The 14,864-nt window shown below is 34.8% G+C and overlaps 1 protein-coding gene across 1 annotated transcript in view; it reads left to right on the top strand.

Moving 5' to 3' along the window:
• DPYD (dihydropyrimidine dehydrogenase) overlaps positions 1-14,864 on the top strand; it is an 863,978-nt gene that overhangs the window by 37,320 nt on the left and 811,794 nt on the right. The window contains 1 exon segment of the mRNA XM_030327163.1: positions 3,985-4,095. Within this exon segment, the coding sequence (XP_030183023.1) occupies positions 3,985-4,095 (111 nt within the window).

Genomic DNA, 14,864 nt, shown 5'->3' with positions numbered 1-14,864 from the left:
AATAGTATAGTGAAATTTTCTTAAATTCTGTTTTTTTTTTTTTTTAGTTTGTTTTTTGTTTTTGTCTTGTTTTGTTTTTTGCCTTTAGAATCACTAGTACAGTTTTATTGTGTTACTAAAAATGATTGGAAAAACCAAAGGTCAGATCCTTTGTGTGGGAGAAAATCCCCTTTATAAGTAACATACCCCATATCTGAAAGGCATAGTAGGCCTCTTAAAATTCTGAATTTATGGGAGAGGGAGCCTTGTGACCTTGTTAGGATCTGTTTTTGATCATTTCTTAGGATGAATGCAATTTAGAACTCCCCTGGATTATTCTGCCAGTTATTCAGTTGTTGATGATATTGACTTTTACTTTTAAAATGTCTTTGCTTTGGAAAATTGTTTTTAACAGCCTTCAACCACTTATATTTTGAATTTTTATGTTGTATCACTTTTCATTTGGGACATTAAGTCAAATTCTTGGTAACCATTCTCCACAATCCAATTTATTTTTACCCAAGATCCATTGAATTCAGCTCACTGCCTTTCTGTAAAAGGTTAACCCAATATGTCATGTTATGTTATACTTTCTACTCATGCTATATAAAAGAAAAGTTACTGTGATAAGCAGCCAATAAATTGCATTCAGAATGTTTATTCTTAAAAATTACATTACTATGCTGACATAGATAAACATAATCATTTATCACAATATGGATTGTGAAATAAAAACTAAAATAAATGGACCCGTCTTGCCTGTTACCCAGTGTTTTTTTTTTCTTTAAATGTTGGTCACAATAACTACCTTTAAAAAATGTCATCTTCTTATTTATCAGTTTGAATTAATGTATGAGATTAGTAATGGTTCAAGCTTGAATAACTACACAAAAAACCACATTTATTGTATAATAGGAAAGTATTTTCAACTTTTTTTGTATAAAAATGAGGTTATATTTTTAAATGTTGGCTCTTATTAATATGTTATTTTGGCATTATATCATCATAAGGAATAAACCATTTAAAACTCATAGCTCTATTTGGTGTTTGTTATCCAGAAGACAGAGACATCTAAATTCGTAAATTTTGAAGAAATCTCATGTTCATCATGTATAGGAATTACTAAAAATAATTTTCACTTATATTGGGCTAATAAAGTAAGTCCCAGGGATGTTTAATAGAGTGAATACAGCACACAGTGAAACCTGAATGTAGTATTTGGTGATTATTTATTTACTTACTCGATAGCAGCTTTACTGAGGTATAACTCACATACCACAGAATTCACTCATACAAAGTATAGAATTCAAAAGCTGTTAGTGTATTGATAGTTGTGTTTCTGTCACCACTGCCAATTTCATCAGCCCAGAAAGAAACCATGTACCCTTTTGCAGTCATTCCATTTCCCCTTAATCCTCCAACCCCTGGTAAGCGCAGCCTACTTTCTGTCTCTATATATTTGCCTATTCTGGACATTATATATAAATGAAATCATATGATATGTGATATTTTGTAACTGGCTTCTTTCAGCATAATATTTATGTTCATCTATGTTGTTTGTGAATTTCCCCAATTTTTTCTGTTATTGACAAAATTCCATTATGCTTGGAGAACTACTTCATATGATTTTAAAATTTATTGAGGCTTCTTTTATGGTTTAGCATATGATCTGTCCTAGAGAATGTTTTGGGTACATCTGAGAAGAGTGTGGATTCTGCTGTTCTTGGGTAGAGTATACCACAGATAAAGCTTTGTCTTTGTGTTGAATCTGATACCTGTGCCCTTTGGAAGGCAGATTCTGTTTACTTTTTTTCTTGTGTGGGTCACACAATCCTGTTTTTTGAACGTCTTATAACTTTTTTTATTTATTAAAAATTGAACATTTTAAATAAAATATTGTAGCAATTCTGGATAGTAGCCTTTCTCCCCTAAAATGGGGCTTATTGATGTTTGCTTATTTGTTTAGTGACTTGATGCACTATTTTAGGGAACTCTATTTCTCCCAAGATGTGAACCTCTGATTGTATTTGCATAAAGTGAAGTCTTGGGCATATGCACAATAATTCTGGGATGCTAATGGATGTGAACCTCTGATTGTATTTGCATAAAGTGAAGTCTTGGGCGTATGCACAATAACTCTGGGATGCTAATGGTTTTATTAGGGCTTTATTTGCCTTTTCCCCTATTTTTTTTAAAACTGCCCACCTCTATTGGTATTACACCCAGCTCTTGGTTTCTACTGATTGCTGTCTGATTGCTCTATTATTTTTGACAATGTCCTGGAATATAAATTACTGCACAGTATGAGTCAATTAAATTTGGGTGCCTTGCAGGAATAGTTTTTGAAGTGAGTCTTTGAGGTTTCTTGTGATCCTAGGGGAGTTGTTCTTAGCTATTTCTTTCCCTGGTTCTCTCTGGTAAACTGTCTGCCTTATGATTTAGTTTATTGCTCTCATGAAGCTATCACCCTCCTCTTAATTGTTTGCCATCAAACTATTTACTGTTTTTGAGAATAGCCGTAGGCTTGAACTTCCCCACGTACTAATTCTAATAAAGTCAGTTGTTTTAGGGGGAGCTGCCTGTTCTTATGACTTGCCTCTTCCCCTGCAAAAAAAAATCCCTGAGCCACAGCTACAGAGCTAGGGGTGGTTTAGTGGCTTGCTTTTCCCAGAATGACACTCCTGTGTTATGAGCAGAACACTGGTGTAGGCAGTACCTTCTGATCTCAGTTTGCTTCTCCTGGTATATTAACTCCAAACCTTGAATAAATTAAGGTGAGGGTGATTAGTCCTCCATGTAATTGGCATGTTTGCTGCATGTGCGGTAGAACCTCTGCTCTATGAGTGGGGACTAGGTGAAGCAAGGGAGCTCCTGCCTTCTCAGCTGCACTCTCTGGAGTTTAGTTGCTGCATAGTGGGTTGGAGGGGGGGATGGGGGAATGAGAAATGCTAATAGTCTGCCCTTCTCTGGGAAATACCATACACTCAACTGGAAGCTGGGGGCAGATGGACCTTTGTGTTCTTGGTTGCACTCACCTGAGGTAGAATTTCTGTTTACTGAGCTGTGGCATGGTGGAGGGGTGGGCAGGCCATTCTTCAAATGCCATAGACCTTCACTGTTTTTACCAATTCTTAGTAGATTTTTCTTGAGCAAATGTTTCTTCATTTGCTATTTGACTTTAGGATGATTTCTGGAGACTTTGAAGGATTCTTATTTTTACCAATTTTATCAGTTACATTTTGTTGGGGAATTTATCTAAAGAAGTCTTCATGCTATCATTTTGGAAGACCTCTGGTGGTTTTCTTTTAAATACTCTCTTAAGACAGTACTTTGAAATTAATTCTTTATTGAGTTTTTCAGGTGACATTTAATTTATTTGCATACATAGTTAAAAAGGTTTTCTCTTCTGCTTTTGTACGTCACGAAGTCATAGTAAAATATAGTCTTTTTTTGGGTAAATTTGAATATAAGCTTAATACAGAGAAGAACTGAGTTCTAATTCAGTCCCTTTAGCATATTAATTGTGAGATCTCAAATAGGTTACTTAAGCACCTTGAATGTATTTGCTTATCCAAAATTTTGAAATAATAGTAGCTATTATTAAATTAAATTAGGTAATGCATGTGAAAACAATTTGTTAATTCTAAAAACTTAAAATGGGGAGTGTTGTTATTACACGCTCAAATAAAATCTGCATCTTTTATGATTTCATTCTCATCTAAAAATACTATGTATAAAATTTATCTTAAAGAGTCTTCAGTATGGTTTATGTGATTTTTAAATCTTTCATATTATGATCAATAAGTATTCTTATAAAATCAGTGAGTATATCACCTAGCAAATGATTACTTTAGATAAGCTTATGGTGGAATTACAACAGTAGAAGGAGAAAACAACATGTTCAGTATAAGTCTTTGGAGTGAGTGGTGAGTAATCTTAAAATAAAATTTTGATTTTTTTTATATGCCAACATAGATGTTTATATGTTGTTTATACTGTCTTCAGAGTATCCTGGCTCTAAATCCTCGAACACAAACTCATGCAGCGCTGCGTTCCACTTCAGCCAAGAAAGTAGACAAGAAACATTGGAAAAGAAATACTGATAAAAACTGCTCTGTAAGTACCACTGATAGATTGTTTCACATGGAAAATAATCTCATCCTATACATTGTAAAACAAGATTTTACATATACTTAGAAATACAATTAAATATGTGTAAAATACAGCTGTAATTTTTTTCATACTTTAGATATTTTTTATTTGAATAATCTCAAAGATGTTTTTAATTTTACTGCTTGAAAATCTATTGAAACCACTAAAAAATTATATGTTTAGTGTGGTACCAAAATTTATTGTCTTAAAAATCCGTAAACCTTCTCTTAAAATTCTTTTGTAAAATCAAAAACACAAGGAACAATAAGTGTTGGTGAGGCCGTGGAGAAAAAGGAACTCTCTTACACTATTGGTGGAATGCAAACTGGTGCAGCCACTGTGGAAAATAGTATGGAGGTTCCTCAAAAAATTAAAAATAAAATTACTATATGATCCAGTAATTCCACTACTGGGTATTTACCCAAAGAATACAAAAACACTAATTTGAAAAGACACATGCACCCCTATGTTTGTTGCTGTATTATTTACAATAGTCAAACTATGGAAGCCCCCCTCCCCACGTGTCCACTGATAGGAGTGGATAAAGATGATGTAGTGTGTGTGGTATATATATATATATATATATATATATATATATATGTATACACAATGGAATATAGAGAGTATAATGCTAAGCAAATAAGTCAGAGAAAGACAAAGGCCATGTGATTTCACTCATATGTGGAATTTAAGAAAAAACAAATAATCAAAAGAAGAAAAAAGCACATTAAGAAACAGATTCTTAACTATAGAGAACAAACTGATGGTTACCACAGAGGAAGTGGGTAAGGGGAATGGGTGAAATAGGTGTTGGGGATTTAAGAGTACGATTATTATGATGAAAAAAATTAAATTAAAATCCTTGAAAATTGTTTTGTATAACAATAAAATGATACAGAAGAGTTTCCATATTACAGATATAATTTAGCTGAAGAAGAGTACACTGGCATATACAAGCTATTGTATGAGTTTTGGGGAACATATGAGCAACATTTGGGGAATACTATAAACATTTAATATTTCCAAGTGAGGTACAGGAGAAAAATGTCTGAGATTACTGATTGCTGAAATGTTATTTAACCAATTCTATGAGGTTATCACAGGGCTGGCACTTTGAGGCCATAAATGGGGATTAAGTACAAACTCGAAGGCAATATTTAAAATACGACTTTAGGGGGCATACCTTTTTAAAATTGGAAATCAATTTCCTTTTTACCCAATTTCCCAAAATTAGTTTCCCCCAAATGAGTTTTCTCAAATCATTTATTGAAACAATTATTTGTATTAGCTTATTTAACATTGGCTTCTTTGGTGCTTTGCTTATACTGTCTAATATAACGATTTTAGTTTATGTACTTCTTTCTTCCTTACATATGAACTCTTTGATGATGGAAATTGAGGGTATGTGCTCATTGTGTATGTATTCATCTGATTCAAAAATTTTTGTCATTGGACATCCAGGAAAGGTTTTTGAATGAAAAGAAGAAATAGAAATACAAAGAAATGATGTGACTTGAGATGATTATGTAGCCACTTAATAGCAAAGCTGGGTTGGAGTTCAGTTTTCCTTGTACCAGTTTGGTGAATTTGCTTTCTAATATCATGAGGTCTCTGGAAGAAGACTAGTGTGGTCTAAATTATATCAAAGGATAGACTGACTCTAAGATCTTATATTACAGTGTGAATAATTGCAGGGCACTGAAAAAAGAGTCATGTAAATTTCAGATGTAGAAAGCCCTTAAAGATTATCAAGTATAAATCATTTTAAAGGTATGAGAACTTTGACCCTGATAAGTTAAATGACTTCTCTAAGGTCTCATTTATATATTATTAAACTATTTATGGTCAGAGTTCTATTTAGAAAGAGAGGCTTTCTTATCATTTTATGACTATTTTATGAAATTAGCATTTTATTCCAAAATGTTATCCTGTAAATTGAGTGTCTCATTTTATCAGATTTTTTAATAATTGGTAAAGATGCAGTGAGGTGGGTCTTCTCCATTAAATGTATTGGCACAAATTCTGAGAGAAGCAATTTGACAGTATTTTTGGCAATATTCATTAACACCTGTCTTAGTTTGCTAGGGCTGCCATAACCAAGTACCATTGACTGGGTGGCCTAAAGAACAGAAATTCTCAATGTTGTGGAGGCTAGGAATCTGAGATCAAGGTGTCAGCAGGGTTGTTTTCTTCTGAGTCCTCTCTCTTGGTTTTCCCTTGTGTCTTTGTTATAGTCTTCCCTCTGTGTGTGCCTGTAGCCAAATTTCCTCTTATAATGACACTAATACTAGATTAGGGCCCCCTCTTAATGACCTCATTTTAATTCAGTCATCTCTGTAAAGACTGTCTCCAAATACAATTACATTCTCAGGTACTAGGGGTTAGGACTCTAGCATATAAATTTGTGGGGGATATAGTTCAGTCCATAACAATATCTTTAAATTATCAAACACTTACATCCAATAATTTATCTTGTAGTAAACTATCCTAAACAAAGAATTAGGAATGTAGATAAAGAATTAAGTAGAAAGAAGCTTTTCCCAACATTATTTATTTGGTAGAGAAAAATGTGGGGAAAACCCACTGAATTCCAAGCATTGAGTTGTGGTTAAATAAATCAGGGCAGATCCATTCAGCAGTAAGTTGTGCAATCATGGAAATTATTTTTAAAATAATTATCTGGAAAAATACTTACAATATATATTATAAGGAAAAGGCATGAAACATTATATTTAAGAATGATTGTGTGCACTTATACACACATATTCACCTAGACATATATTCACAAAGAAAAAAAGAAAATATAATGGAATGTTAATAGTGATTACCTTTGTTTTCTTTGCACTTTTGTATATTTCAAGTTTTATATAATCAAGTATTAGTAGAAAAATGAAAGCTTTAAATTCATGTTAAAATAATCTTAATCTATAAGATCAGATTTATTGCTCTGGATGTATACCATTTTGAAAATTCTATTTGACACACCTATATTAACAAAACACAGTGAAATTCATTCCCAAAGTGGAAATATGGAGCGAAGGTTTGAAAGTTACTCTCAGTGCAGTTAAAGAATGTGGCTCCTTTCCTTTTCATTATTGTTCTTATGTGTTTGCATGAAGAATTGATTAAAAGTATAACCAAAAGATTCTTTTCTTTTTTTCTTTTCTTCTTTTCTTTTCTTTTCTTTTTTTAATTTTAGAGAGAGAGAGTGAGGGGGGAGAGGGACAGAAGGAGAGAGAGAGAATCTTAAGCAGACTCCATGCTCAGTGTGGAGTTCAACATGGTGCTCCATTCCATGACCCTGAGTTCATGACCTAAGCCAAAACCAAGAGTCAGATACTCAACTGACTGAGCCACCCAGGCGCCCCTGATTTATTTTTTACTTTACAAATTTTCATATTTGTGTTTTATAATCACTCCTCTAAATTCAAAAGCCTTATATGTATATAAACAAACATAAGACTTTGAAAGGTAGAGAGAAGACCAAGTAGCTAGAGAAATGGAACCTAAAGAATGAAATAGTGGTTAGTTCCTAGGGTTTTCCTTTTTCTGCATTTTTCCCAGTCTTGGGGGAGCACCTGGCTGGCATGAGAATCTTGATCTTGAGGTCATGAGTTGAAGCCCCATATTGGGTATAGAGCTTACTTAAATTAATTAAATAATTAAAAATAAAACTAAATAAAAAACATGTGTCTTGGAAAAACTAGAAATCCTAAAATAAATGAAGAAAATGAAGAAATATCTCAGTCTTGGGACTAAAGAATTTAGAGAACTGGCAACACTAACTTCACACACACATGCACATTCACACACACACACACACACACACACACACACACAAATCCTAACAAAAGTCTGCTCTCTCTAGCCAAATTACCAGGGAAAAAACAGCCTAGCAAGACAGAAAACCTTCAGACCGTAAGTTGTCTACTCTACCCAAACACATCAAGAAAAACTGTGGCCCTATCCCTATGTATTCCATAAAGGCTGAGAAGAGAGCCTAGACTTCCATTCTATAATGAGATAATGAGATGCCCACACACCTCTTCTGGGTGAAAGAATAGGGAGCCAGTACTTTCATCCCCATTAGCTAGCCAGTAACTGAAAGGGCCCACATCCCCACTTACCCTCTGTGATGTCAATGACTTCTCTCACTATCCAGAGGAAGAAAAGAAAGAGGGCAGGGCTGAAAAATACTCAAAAAGGAAATAATGACTAAAAACTTTCCAAATGGGGAAAGAGACATAAACCTACAAATTCAAAAAACCTGTGTGAAACCCAAAGAAAACCATAGTAAGATATGTCATAATTGAATATCTGAAAACTAAAGACGAAGACAGTATCCTGAAGGAAGCTAGCCCACTTGCTTCAAGACAGGGACAACTCTCGTGGGCTGTTATGCTCCTAAGCCTTGCTCTATTGCTTTGGCTATGACTAGAAGGTACCACTGACTGCGTCCTTGCTTTGAAAGTTTCCCTCCTTCCTACCCTGCTTTATGCCTCTTGTACTTTTCCTGAATAGCCCTCGCTCCATAAATCACCTGCACCCAAATCCCTGTTTCAAATTTGCTTTTAGGAAAAATGAATTGAAATTGGTAAACAAAGGGTGAAATCTTGGCTCGCATCAGCAGCACTTGATACAGCGTCACTCTCTTGTTCCTAAAATATTTTTTTTTCACTTGGCGTATAGAACATCAAACTCCTTGGTTTTCTTCTTTCATTATTAGCATCTCCTTGGCTTCATTGTTGGTTATTCCTCATCTTCTCACCCCTAAATATTAGAATGCTCAGAGCTTAGATCTTTCTCTCTCTGTAAGGCTTATTATGTTGGTGGTCTCATTTTTCTCTCCTCACTTTAATTTCTGTCTATATCCAAATCTTATTACCTCTTACCTCCTTCACCACTATCAACCTTTCTAAGCCAGCACCATTATCTCTCATCTCTCATCTGGTTTATTTCAATAGCCTTGAAATAGTTTCCATGCTTATGCCTTTCCTGGTAGAATCTTTAATTAATATACACAAACCTGTTTAAAATTCCTGTGTTCAGAATCTTTCTGTCACTTCAGCAAGGCCTTCTCCGGCCACTCTATTTAAAACTCCAACCTGCCCCCCTTTTGAGCTCCCCTTAGACTTCTCTGCTTAATTTTTCTTCTAGCACTCATCACTGATATACTGTTTTTTACTTGCTAATTTTGTTTATTTTCTGCCCTTTTCTGCTGGAATATAAAGTGTAGGAGGGCAGGGATTTTTGTGTTTTGTTCATCATGTGTTCCGTTGCATAAGCTGTGTTCCCAGCTTCTAGAATAGTTGGTGCTCAGTAAATATCTGCCGAATGAATGCATGAATGAATAGGATCCTTTTGTCACATATTATTTATATACTGGACATAAGGATTACATATTTTCTTATATAGTGCTATACAGTTTCCAGAGTACCTTTGCATATTCCATTTGGTTTTTACCATAATGTAAATAGACAATTCAGATTTGTCTCCTTGTTTTACTAATGAGGACTATGCTGAAGGGTTAAATGATTTACTTAAGCATATTAAAATTACTCAGTGTTGCAGTCAGATCTAGAAATCAGGTCATCTGTGTCTAGTACATCCTTTTTAGTATATCACCTGGTTTCCTTAGAAAAGACAAGTAAGATTATTAGAAAGTAGAATCATCAGAATTAAGGAAAAGATAGATTGTATTGGTTGTCACATTTTTTTTACCAGTAATCTTAATATCATTTCTGAAGATAGCCAAAGAGATCATTTTCAGCTAACTTCCCGACCACCAAATACAAAGGTTTTATTTATTTATGCTTTTTTTTATTTACTATTTTGCTTTGGCTTTATAATTTTCTGTTTTGATTTAGTTCAGATAATCACTGACTTACCACTCTTTGCATATGTGCATTAGGGTTGTGGGTTGGGTCTCTTTGAATTCCCAGGGAAGAAGTTTCTCTTGAGCCATTGTATTACCTTCTGTTCATATCTGGTTATCTTTGTCCATTTTGGTTCTGGAAACAACCATATTTCAGGCACTGTATTGAATGCCATTCAAAGATGAATAAATTACAAATTCCAGTCTGAAATTGTTTATTAAAATAGGTGCAAATTTAGTTTTAACAAGCAAATTTATAGGCTTCTTAGAAGATAGGCATTTGTTTGACCTGTAAAAGTGCTCTGCGAATGGCAGTTCTGAAATTTTTTACCCAGGAATTTCTTCCCTTGGCAGTTGGATACCATTCTAGTACTAATTGGAAATTCTGAATTCAGTAGGGGATTTAAACTGGCAAATGTGTTTATACTGGTTAATGAAGCACGAAGCAGTTATTTCCAGTATCTTTTAAGCAGGTGTTCCATAACTGCTGTTTATTTTTGCCATTTTTGAAAATGCTGAACTGTCGTAATTGCATAAATATTTTGCACTCATTTTCCATTAGCAATATTTGAAGACCTGAAAATGTTACAAATCAGAAAACTGGGTGAAAATAAAAAGAGAAGGTAGTTGAAGACATCCAATTATTAGACATTTTTAAGAACTTTAGCTACTTTGTTTTAAACATGTGACTCATAGTAAGTGCTCACAGTAAAACAAATAATAATAAGCCATAGTATATAGTAAGAATTTGCTAATTGCAAATCTGTCTAAAGTGCTTTTAATGAACTAGCTCATTTAATCCTCAGAGCCATCCTATGAGGAGGGTACTGTATTTTATTTCCATTCATAGATAAGGGAACTGAAGCACAGGGAAATTTAAGAAACCTGTCCAGGATTCCACTACTGCATGGTGGAACCAGAGGTTGCACTCATGTAATCTGGCACCAGATCTTTTTAAGTAAAATTGTTTGAATAAGTAAATAAAATAAATCATTGACTTTTTTTTCATTCTAGGAAATGACTACAGTAATGTGTAGGTTTTGATAAATCACTATTTTTTTCCTGGATGAGGTTCCCAGTTTTAGTCACTACTTTTTGTTTGTTTTTGCATTCATTGCCTGTTTATAAAATGGGCCAGCCATTGTGCCACTTACCACAGTAGAATGAAGATGAATTTGATTGGCATAGGCCTTGCCAAGAAGGTCTCACATTCTTTTGAAGAAGACAGAAATATCAATAAATAACAATAGTACTCTTTCAAAGGAAGAACTATTAAGGAGTTTTAATTATCAGTGTAATTCAGTCAAATTTGCCTTTGGCTGAATTAGTCTAACTTTCATAGGGGAAGATGGATTTAATAAGGAAAATGGGAGGTAAAATTCAGACTTGTGTAGAAGGCTAGAAGACAATAGAATATGGGGCAGTGGGTATGTAGGAGAGAAGATAAATTTGAGTGTATTTAGGATTATCTCAGTTTGCTTGGGCTACTATAGCAAAAAATACCATAGACTGGATGGCTTAAACAACAAACATTTATTTCTCATGCTTCTGTGGGCTGGGAGGTCCAAGATCAGGGCATTGGCAGATTTGGTATCTGGTGAGGGCCTGCTTCCAGGTTCGTGAATGGCCGTTTTCTTTCTGTGTCTTCAAATAGCAGAAGAGTTGAGAGCGTTCCTGAGTCCCTTTTATAAGGGCACTAATCCCATTCATGAGGACTCAGCTTTCATGACCTAATCACCTTCTATCTCATAATATCATCACATTGGGTGTTAGGATTCCAATATATGAATTTTGAGGGGACACAAATATTCAGTCCATAACAGGAGGTAAAATAAATATGACTTGAGAGTTTATGTGTACATTTAGTTGTTTATAAGATAAAACTGAGGAGAATAATGAATTCAGTTTGTGATCTTTTGTTTCTTGTACCTAGGTATATCCTATTTAGTTCAAAAGTTGTAGCTCAGTAAAGGAGTCAGGAATGAAGATGAAAAGTTTTGAGTCATCAGAGTATATGTGGGTATAAAGCCTGTAGATAGAGTTTCCCAGGAAGTATACAGAGTGGGAAGAGTTTGGAACTTGGATCTTTGAGAACTGTGGGTGGGATTAGGAGAGACAAGTGAGGTACTGGCTTGAGGTACAAAACGTAAGGGACACTGAAAGACTCAGTAAACAAGATAAATAATCCAAGAATATGTAAAACATGTATATAAAACCATACCTCTTTCCTTTTGCCTCAGGCTGCAGTGCGGCTTAGCATGACACTGAATACCAGCATGGCAAGGGCAGGCAGAAATGAGAATTTATCTAAGAAACACCATGTGGGGTAAGATGAGAACCATGAAAGAAGTTAGAGAGTTCCTACAAGGAAGGACAGGTCATTGTGCTTTTCTTCTAATAACATGATTTCCAAATGTGGTTATTTTTTGTACTTTGGAAATTATCCTTATGATTTGCTTTATGTGCTGGGGTCCATTTTTCCTTCTCAAGCTTACATGACTATTAAGGAATAAAATCCACATAGTCAATAATCACTCAACCTCATTCAGAAAAGGAAGGTGGAATTATTCTTGCTTTGATAACCCAGCTACCTGACTCTGTTAACTTGACATAGAATGCAGGTCCCAGTGTTGATATATAGCAAATTCACAATATGAATTCCTTTTTTTAAGCTCCAAAGTTAAATGAATTTTTGACCACATTCACAGTAAGAAAGTAATTCCTGTTCTACCTCTCCTCTTCTTACACCATATTTTAAAACAACTTCTCAAGCTTGAGCTTGCTTTCCTGATTGCTGACAATAGCATTCTCCTGAAAATAGACTCAGTGCCTGAAGGGGTTTCTGAAATAAAAAAAATAAAAATAAAATAACCCAAACCAAGATTCTTTGCAACTTAATGCCTTCTTCAATAAGTGAAAAATGCATTGTATAGAGAACACAAGTATCAGACTAGAAACTCAGGCATACAGGAAATATAACCTCCTTTATTTTTCTGTAACCAAACTTAAATTCTATTTTGAGCTTTTCTAAGAGTAGAAACTTAGTCATTGTCACTTTTAGAATTTTTACCCCTCTGCTCCCCCTGCCCCTCCTTATTTCTCTGGGCTAACATCTGACTTCCCTGGGATTTAGTGACAAGTGTGGTAGATGTGGTGAGCCCAGCTGATTCTTCATTATATGTCTCCTTTACTAACCACCATGGGGGATGTAGAATTATCCCTCATTCCCTTTCATGAGATCCCTTTTTGTTCCCTGCCTCTGTACTACGTTTAAGCCACTCGTGAATACATGACAGTCATTCAGCATTGGGGCTCAGGAAACTTCCATAGTTCAGTCACCTCTTCCGGGGGCTTCATCTGATAGGTTCTCAAGCTCATGATTTCCGTGTGCATGACTAGTATTTGCCAACCTGAGTAGCTTGGCAATGATCTTTTTTTCTGTGAATCTACCAATATTTCTGGGCCCCTCCTTTTTTTATGTATCCTCATCTTATCTTTCCATTCTTAAAATATTTATATAGTTTAGATGGGAAGGTAGGAGTGGAGAAGAAAATTTACTTTTAACTCATTACTCATTTCCTCTTAAATCCATTGTCAATCACTCAAGTTCTTTCAGATTCCTTGAAAATCTGACTTCTGAAATCTTAAATCTCACAGAAGCTCTCTTGGTCTTATTGCTTTCTGTTGTTACATCTTTTTCTTCAAGAAATGAAAACTAGTGGCCTCTCTGCTTAACATGTGCACATTTTAGGAGGAAGGAGAAGGAATTATAGTAAAACTTCCCCATCCCATAAAGTCTGATTTTGAATTTGGATCTAACAGAATTCATGATCGTCTCCTATTCTCCATCCAGCAGGTTCTCAAATGAGGTGTGTTGGGAGTGGGGAGAGAAGGTGGAATAAGTTTCTATTTTGGGTCAGAGAAAGTAAGGAAGAAGGGTTAAGACAGGCAAGGCCAGTTAGAACTCCATTTTGGGAAACTGAGATAGTACTTGCAAGACCGTGAAAATGAGTACCTCCTTAAATTTTGTGCCATGGATGCCTCACTTACCTCACTGTTGTACTGGTCCTGATAACAGCTGCCAATCAAAGGGCTTCCACTGTCCTGGGGATACCAGCCTGTCAGGACCTGGAGATGTCCTTATGAATGTTTAAACTTGGGTAGCAACTGGCCACCTGCCATAGGGACTCATGGATTTGGATGGCACTGGTGGTCCCAGAACTCCAGGCTAGCTGACTGAGTAGGTTTCTCTGGTCATTACATTAACTTCCTAGTAATGCTACCACACATTAGGTATTACTGGAGATTTGGAATCATTAATCTGACACTGTTTTATTGTTTATATTTTAAGGACAATTACCCTGCAAAATGTATTGAGCACATTGTAATGAATTAGAAAAAATAAGTTTGTTTTAAAATAAGAATATTTTAAGTGGTCTTTATTGGAAAGTCTCTTCCATACCTCTAACAAAGATTAGAAGACATCACTGTATAAGTTTAGTAATTAATTTTGTGTGTATATGTTAGAATAGACATTGATTTGAAGAAACTGATCCTTTAAAAAAATGCAAGTTTAAAGTTCAGCAGAAGGAAAAATTTTATAGAGGGAAAAATATACTGTGACATTTGATTGAAAATCCTTTGTCAAAGTATAAAAAATTTAAGTGGAAAAGGGATTCTGAGCCTAAAATCTTGCTTTGTGGTAATTTAGACATATGTAGACCTTATAATTTTGGAATTGGGGTGGGTTCTTCTGCCACACAACCAGTAATTATTTTAAAATAGTAGCCTGTTGCTTATAGGAAGGCATTTTTGCTGTAAGTGTTAAAATCTAGTTATGGATTTAAAAAGATTTTTG

The sequence above is a fragment of the Lynx canadensis genome, chromosome C1 (assembly GCF_007474595.2).
Source record: "Lynx canadensis isolate LIC74 chromosome C1, mLynCan4.pri.v2, whole genome shotgun sequence".
Taxonomy (NCBI): Eukaryota; Metazoa; Chordata; class Mammalia; order Carnivora; family Felidae; genus Lynx; species Lynx canadensis.
Note: the sequence above shows the minus strand (reverse complement) of the source record. Positions and strands in the feature narration are given on the sequence as shown.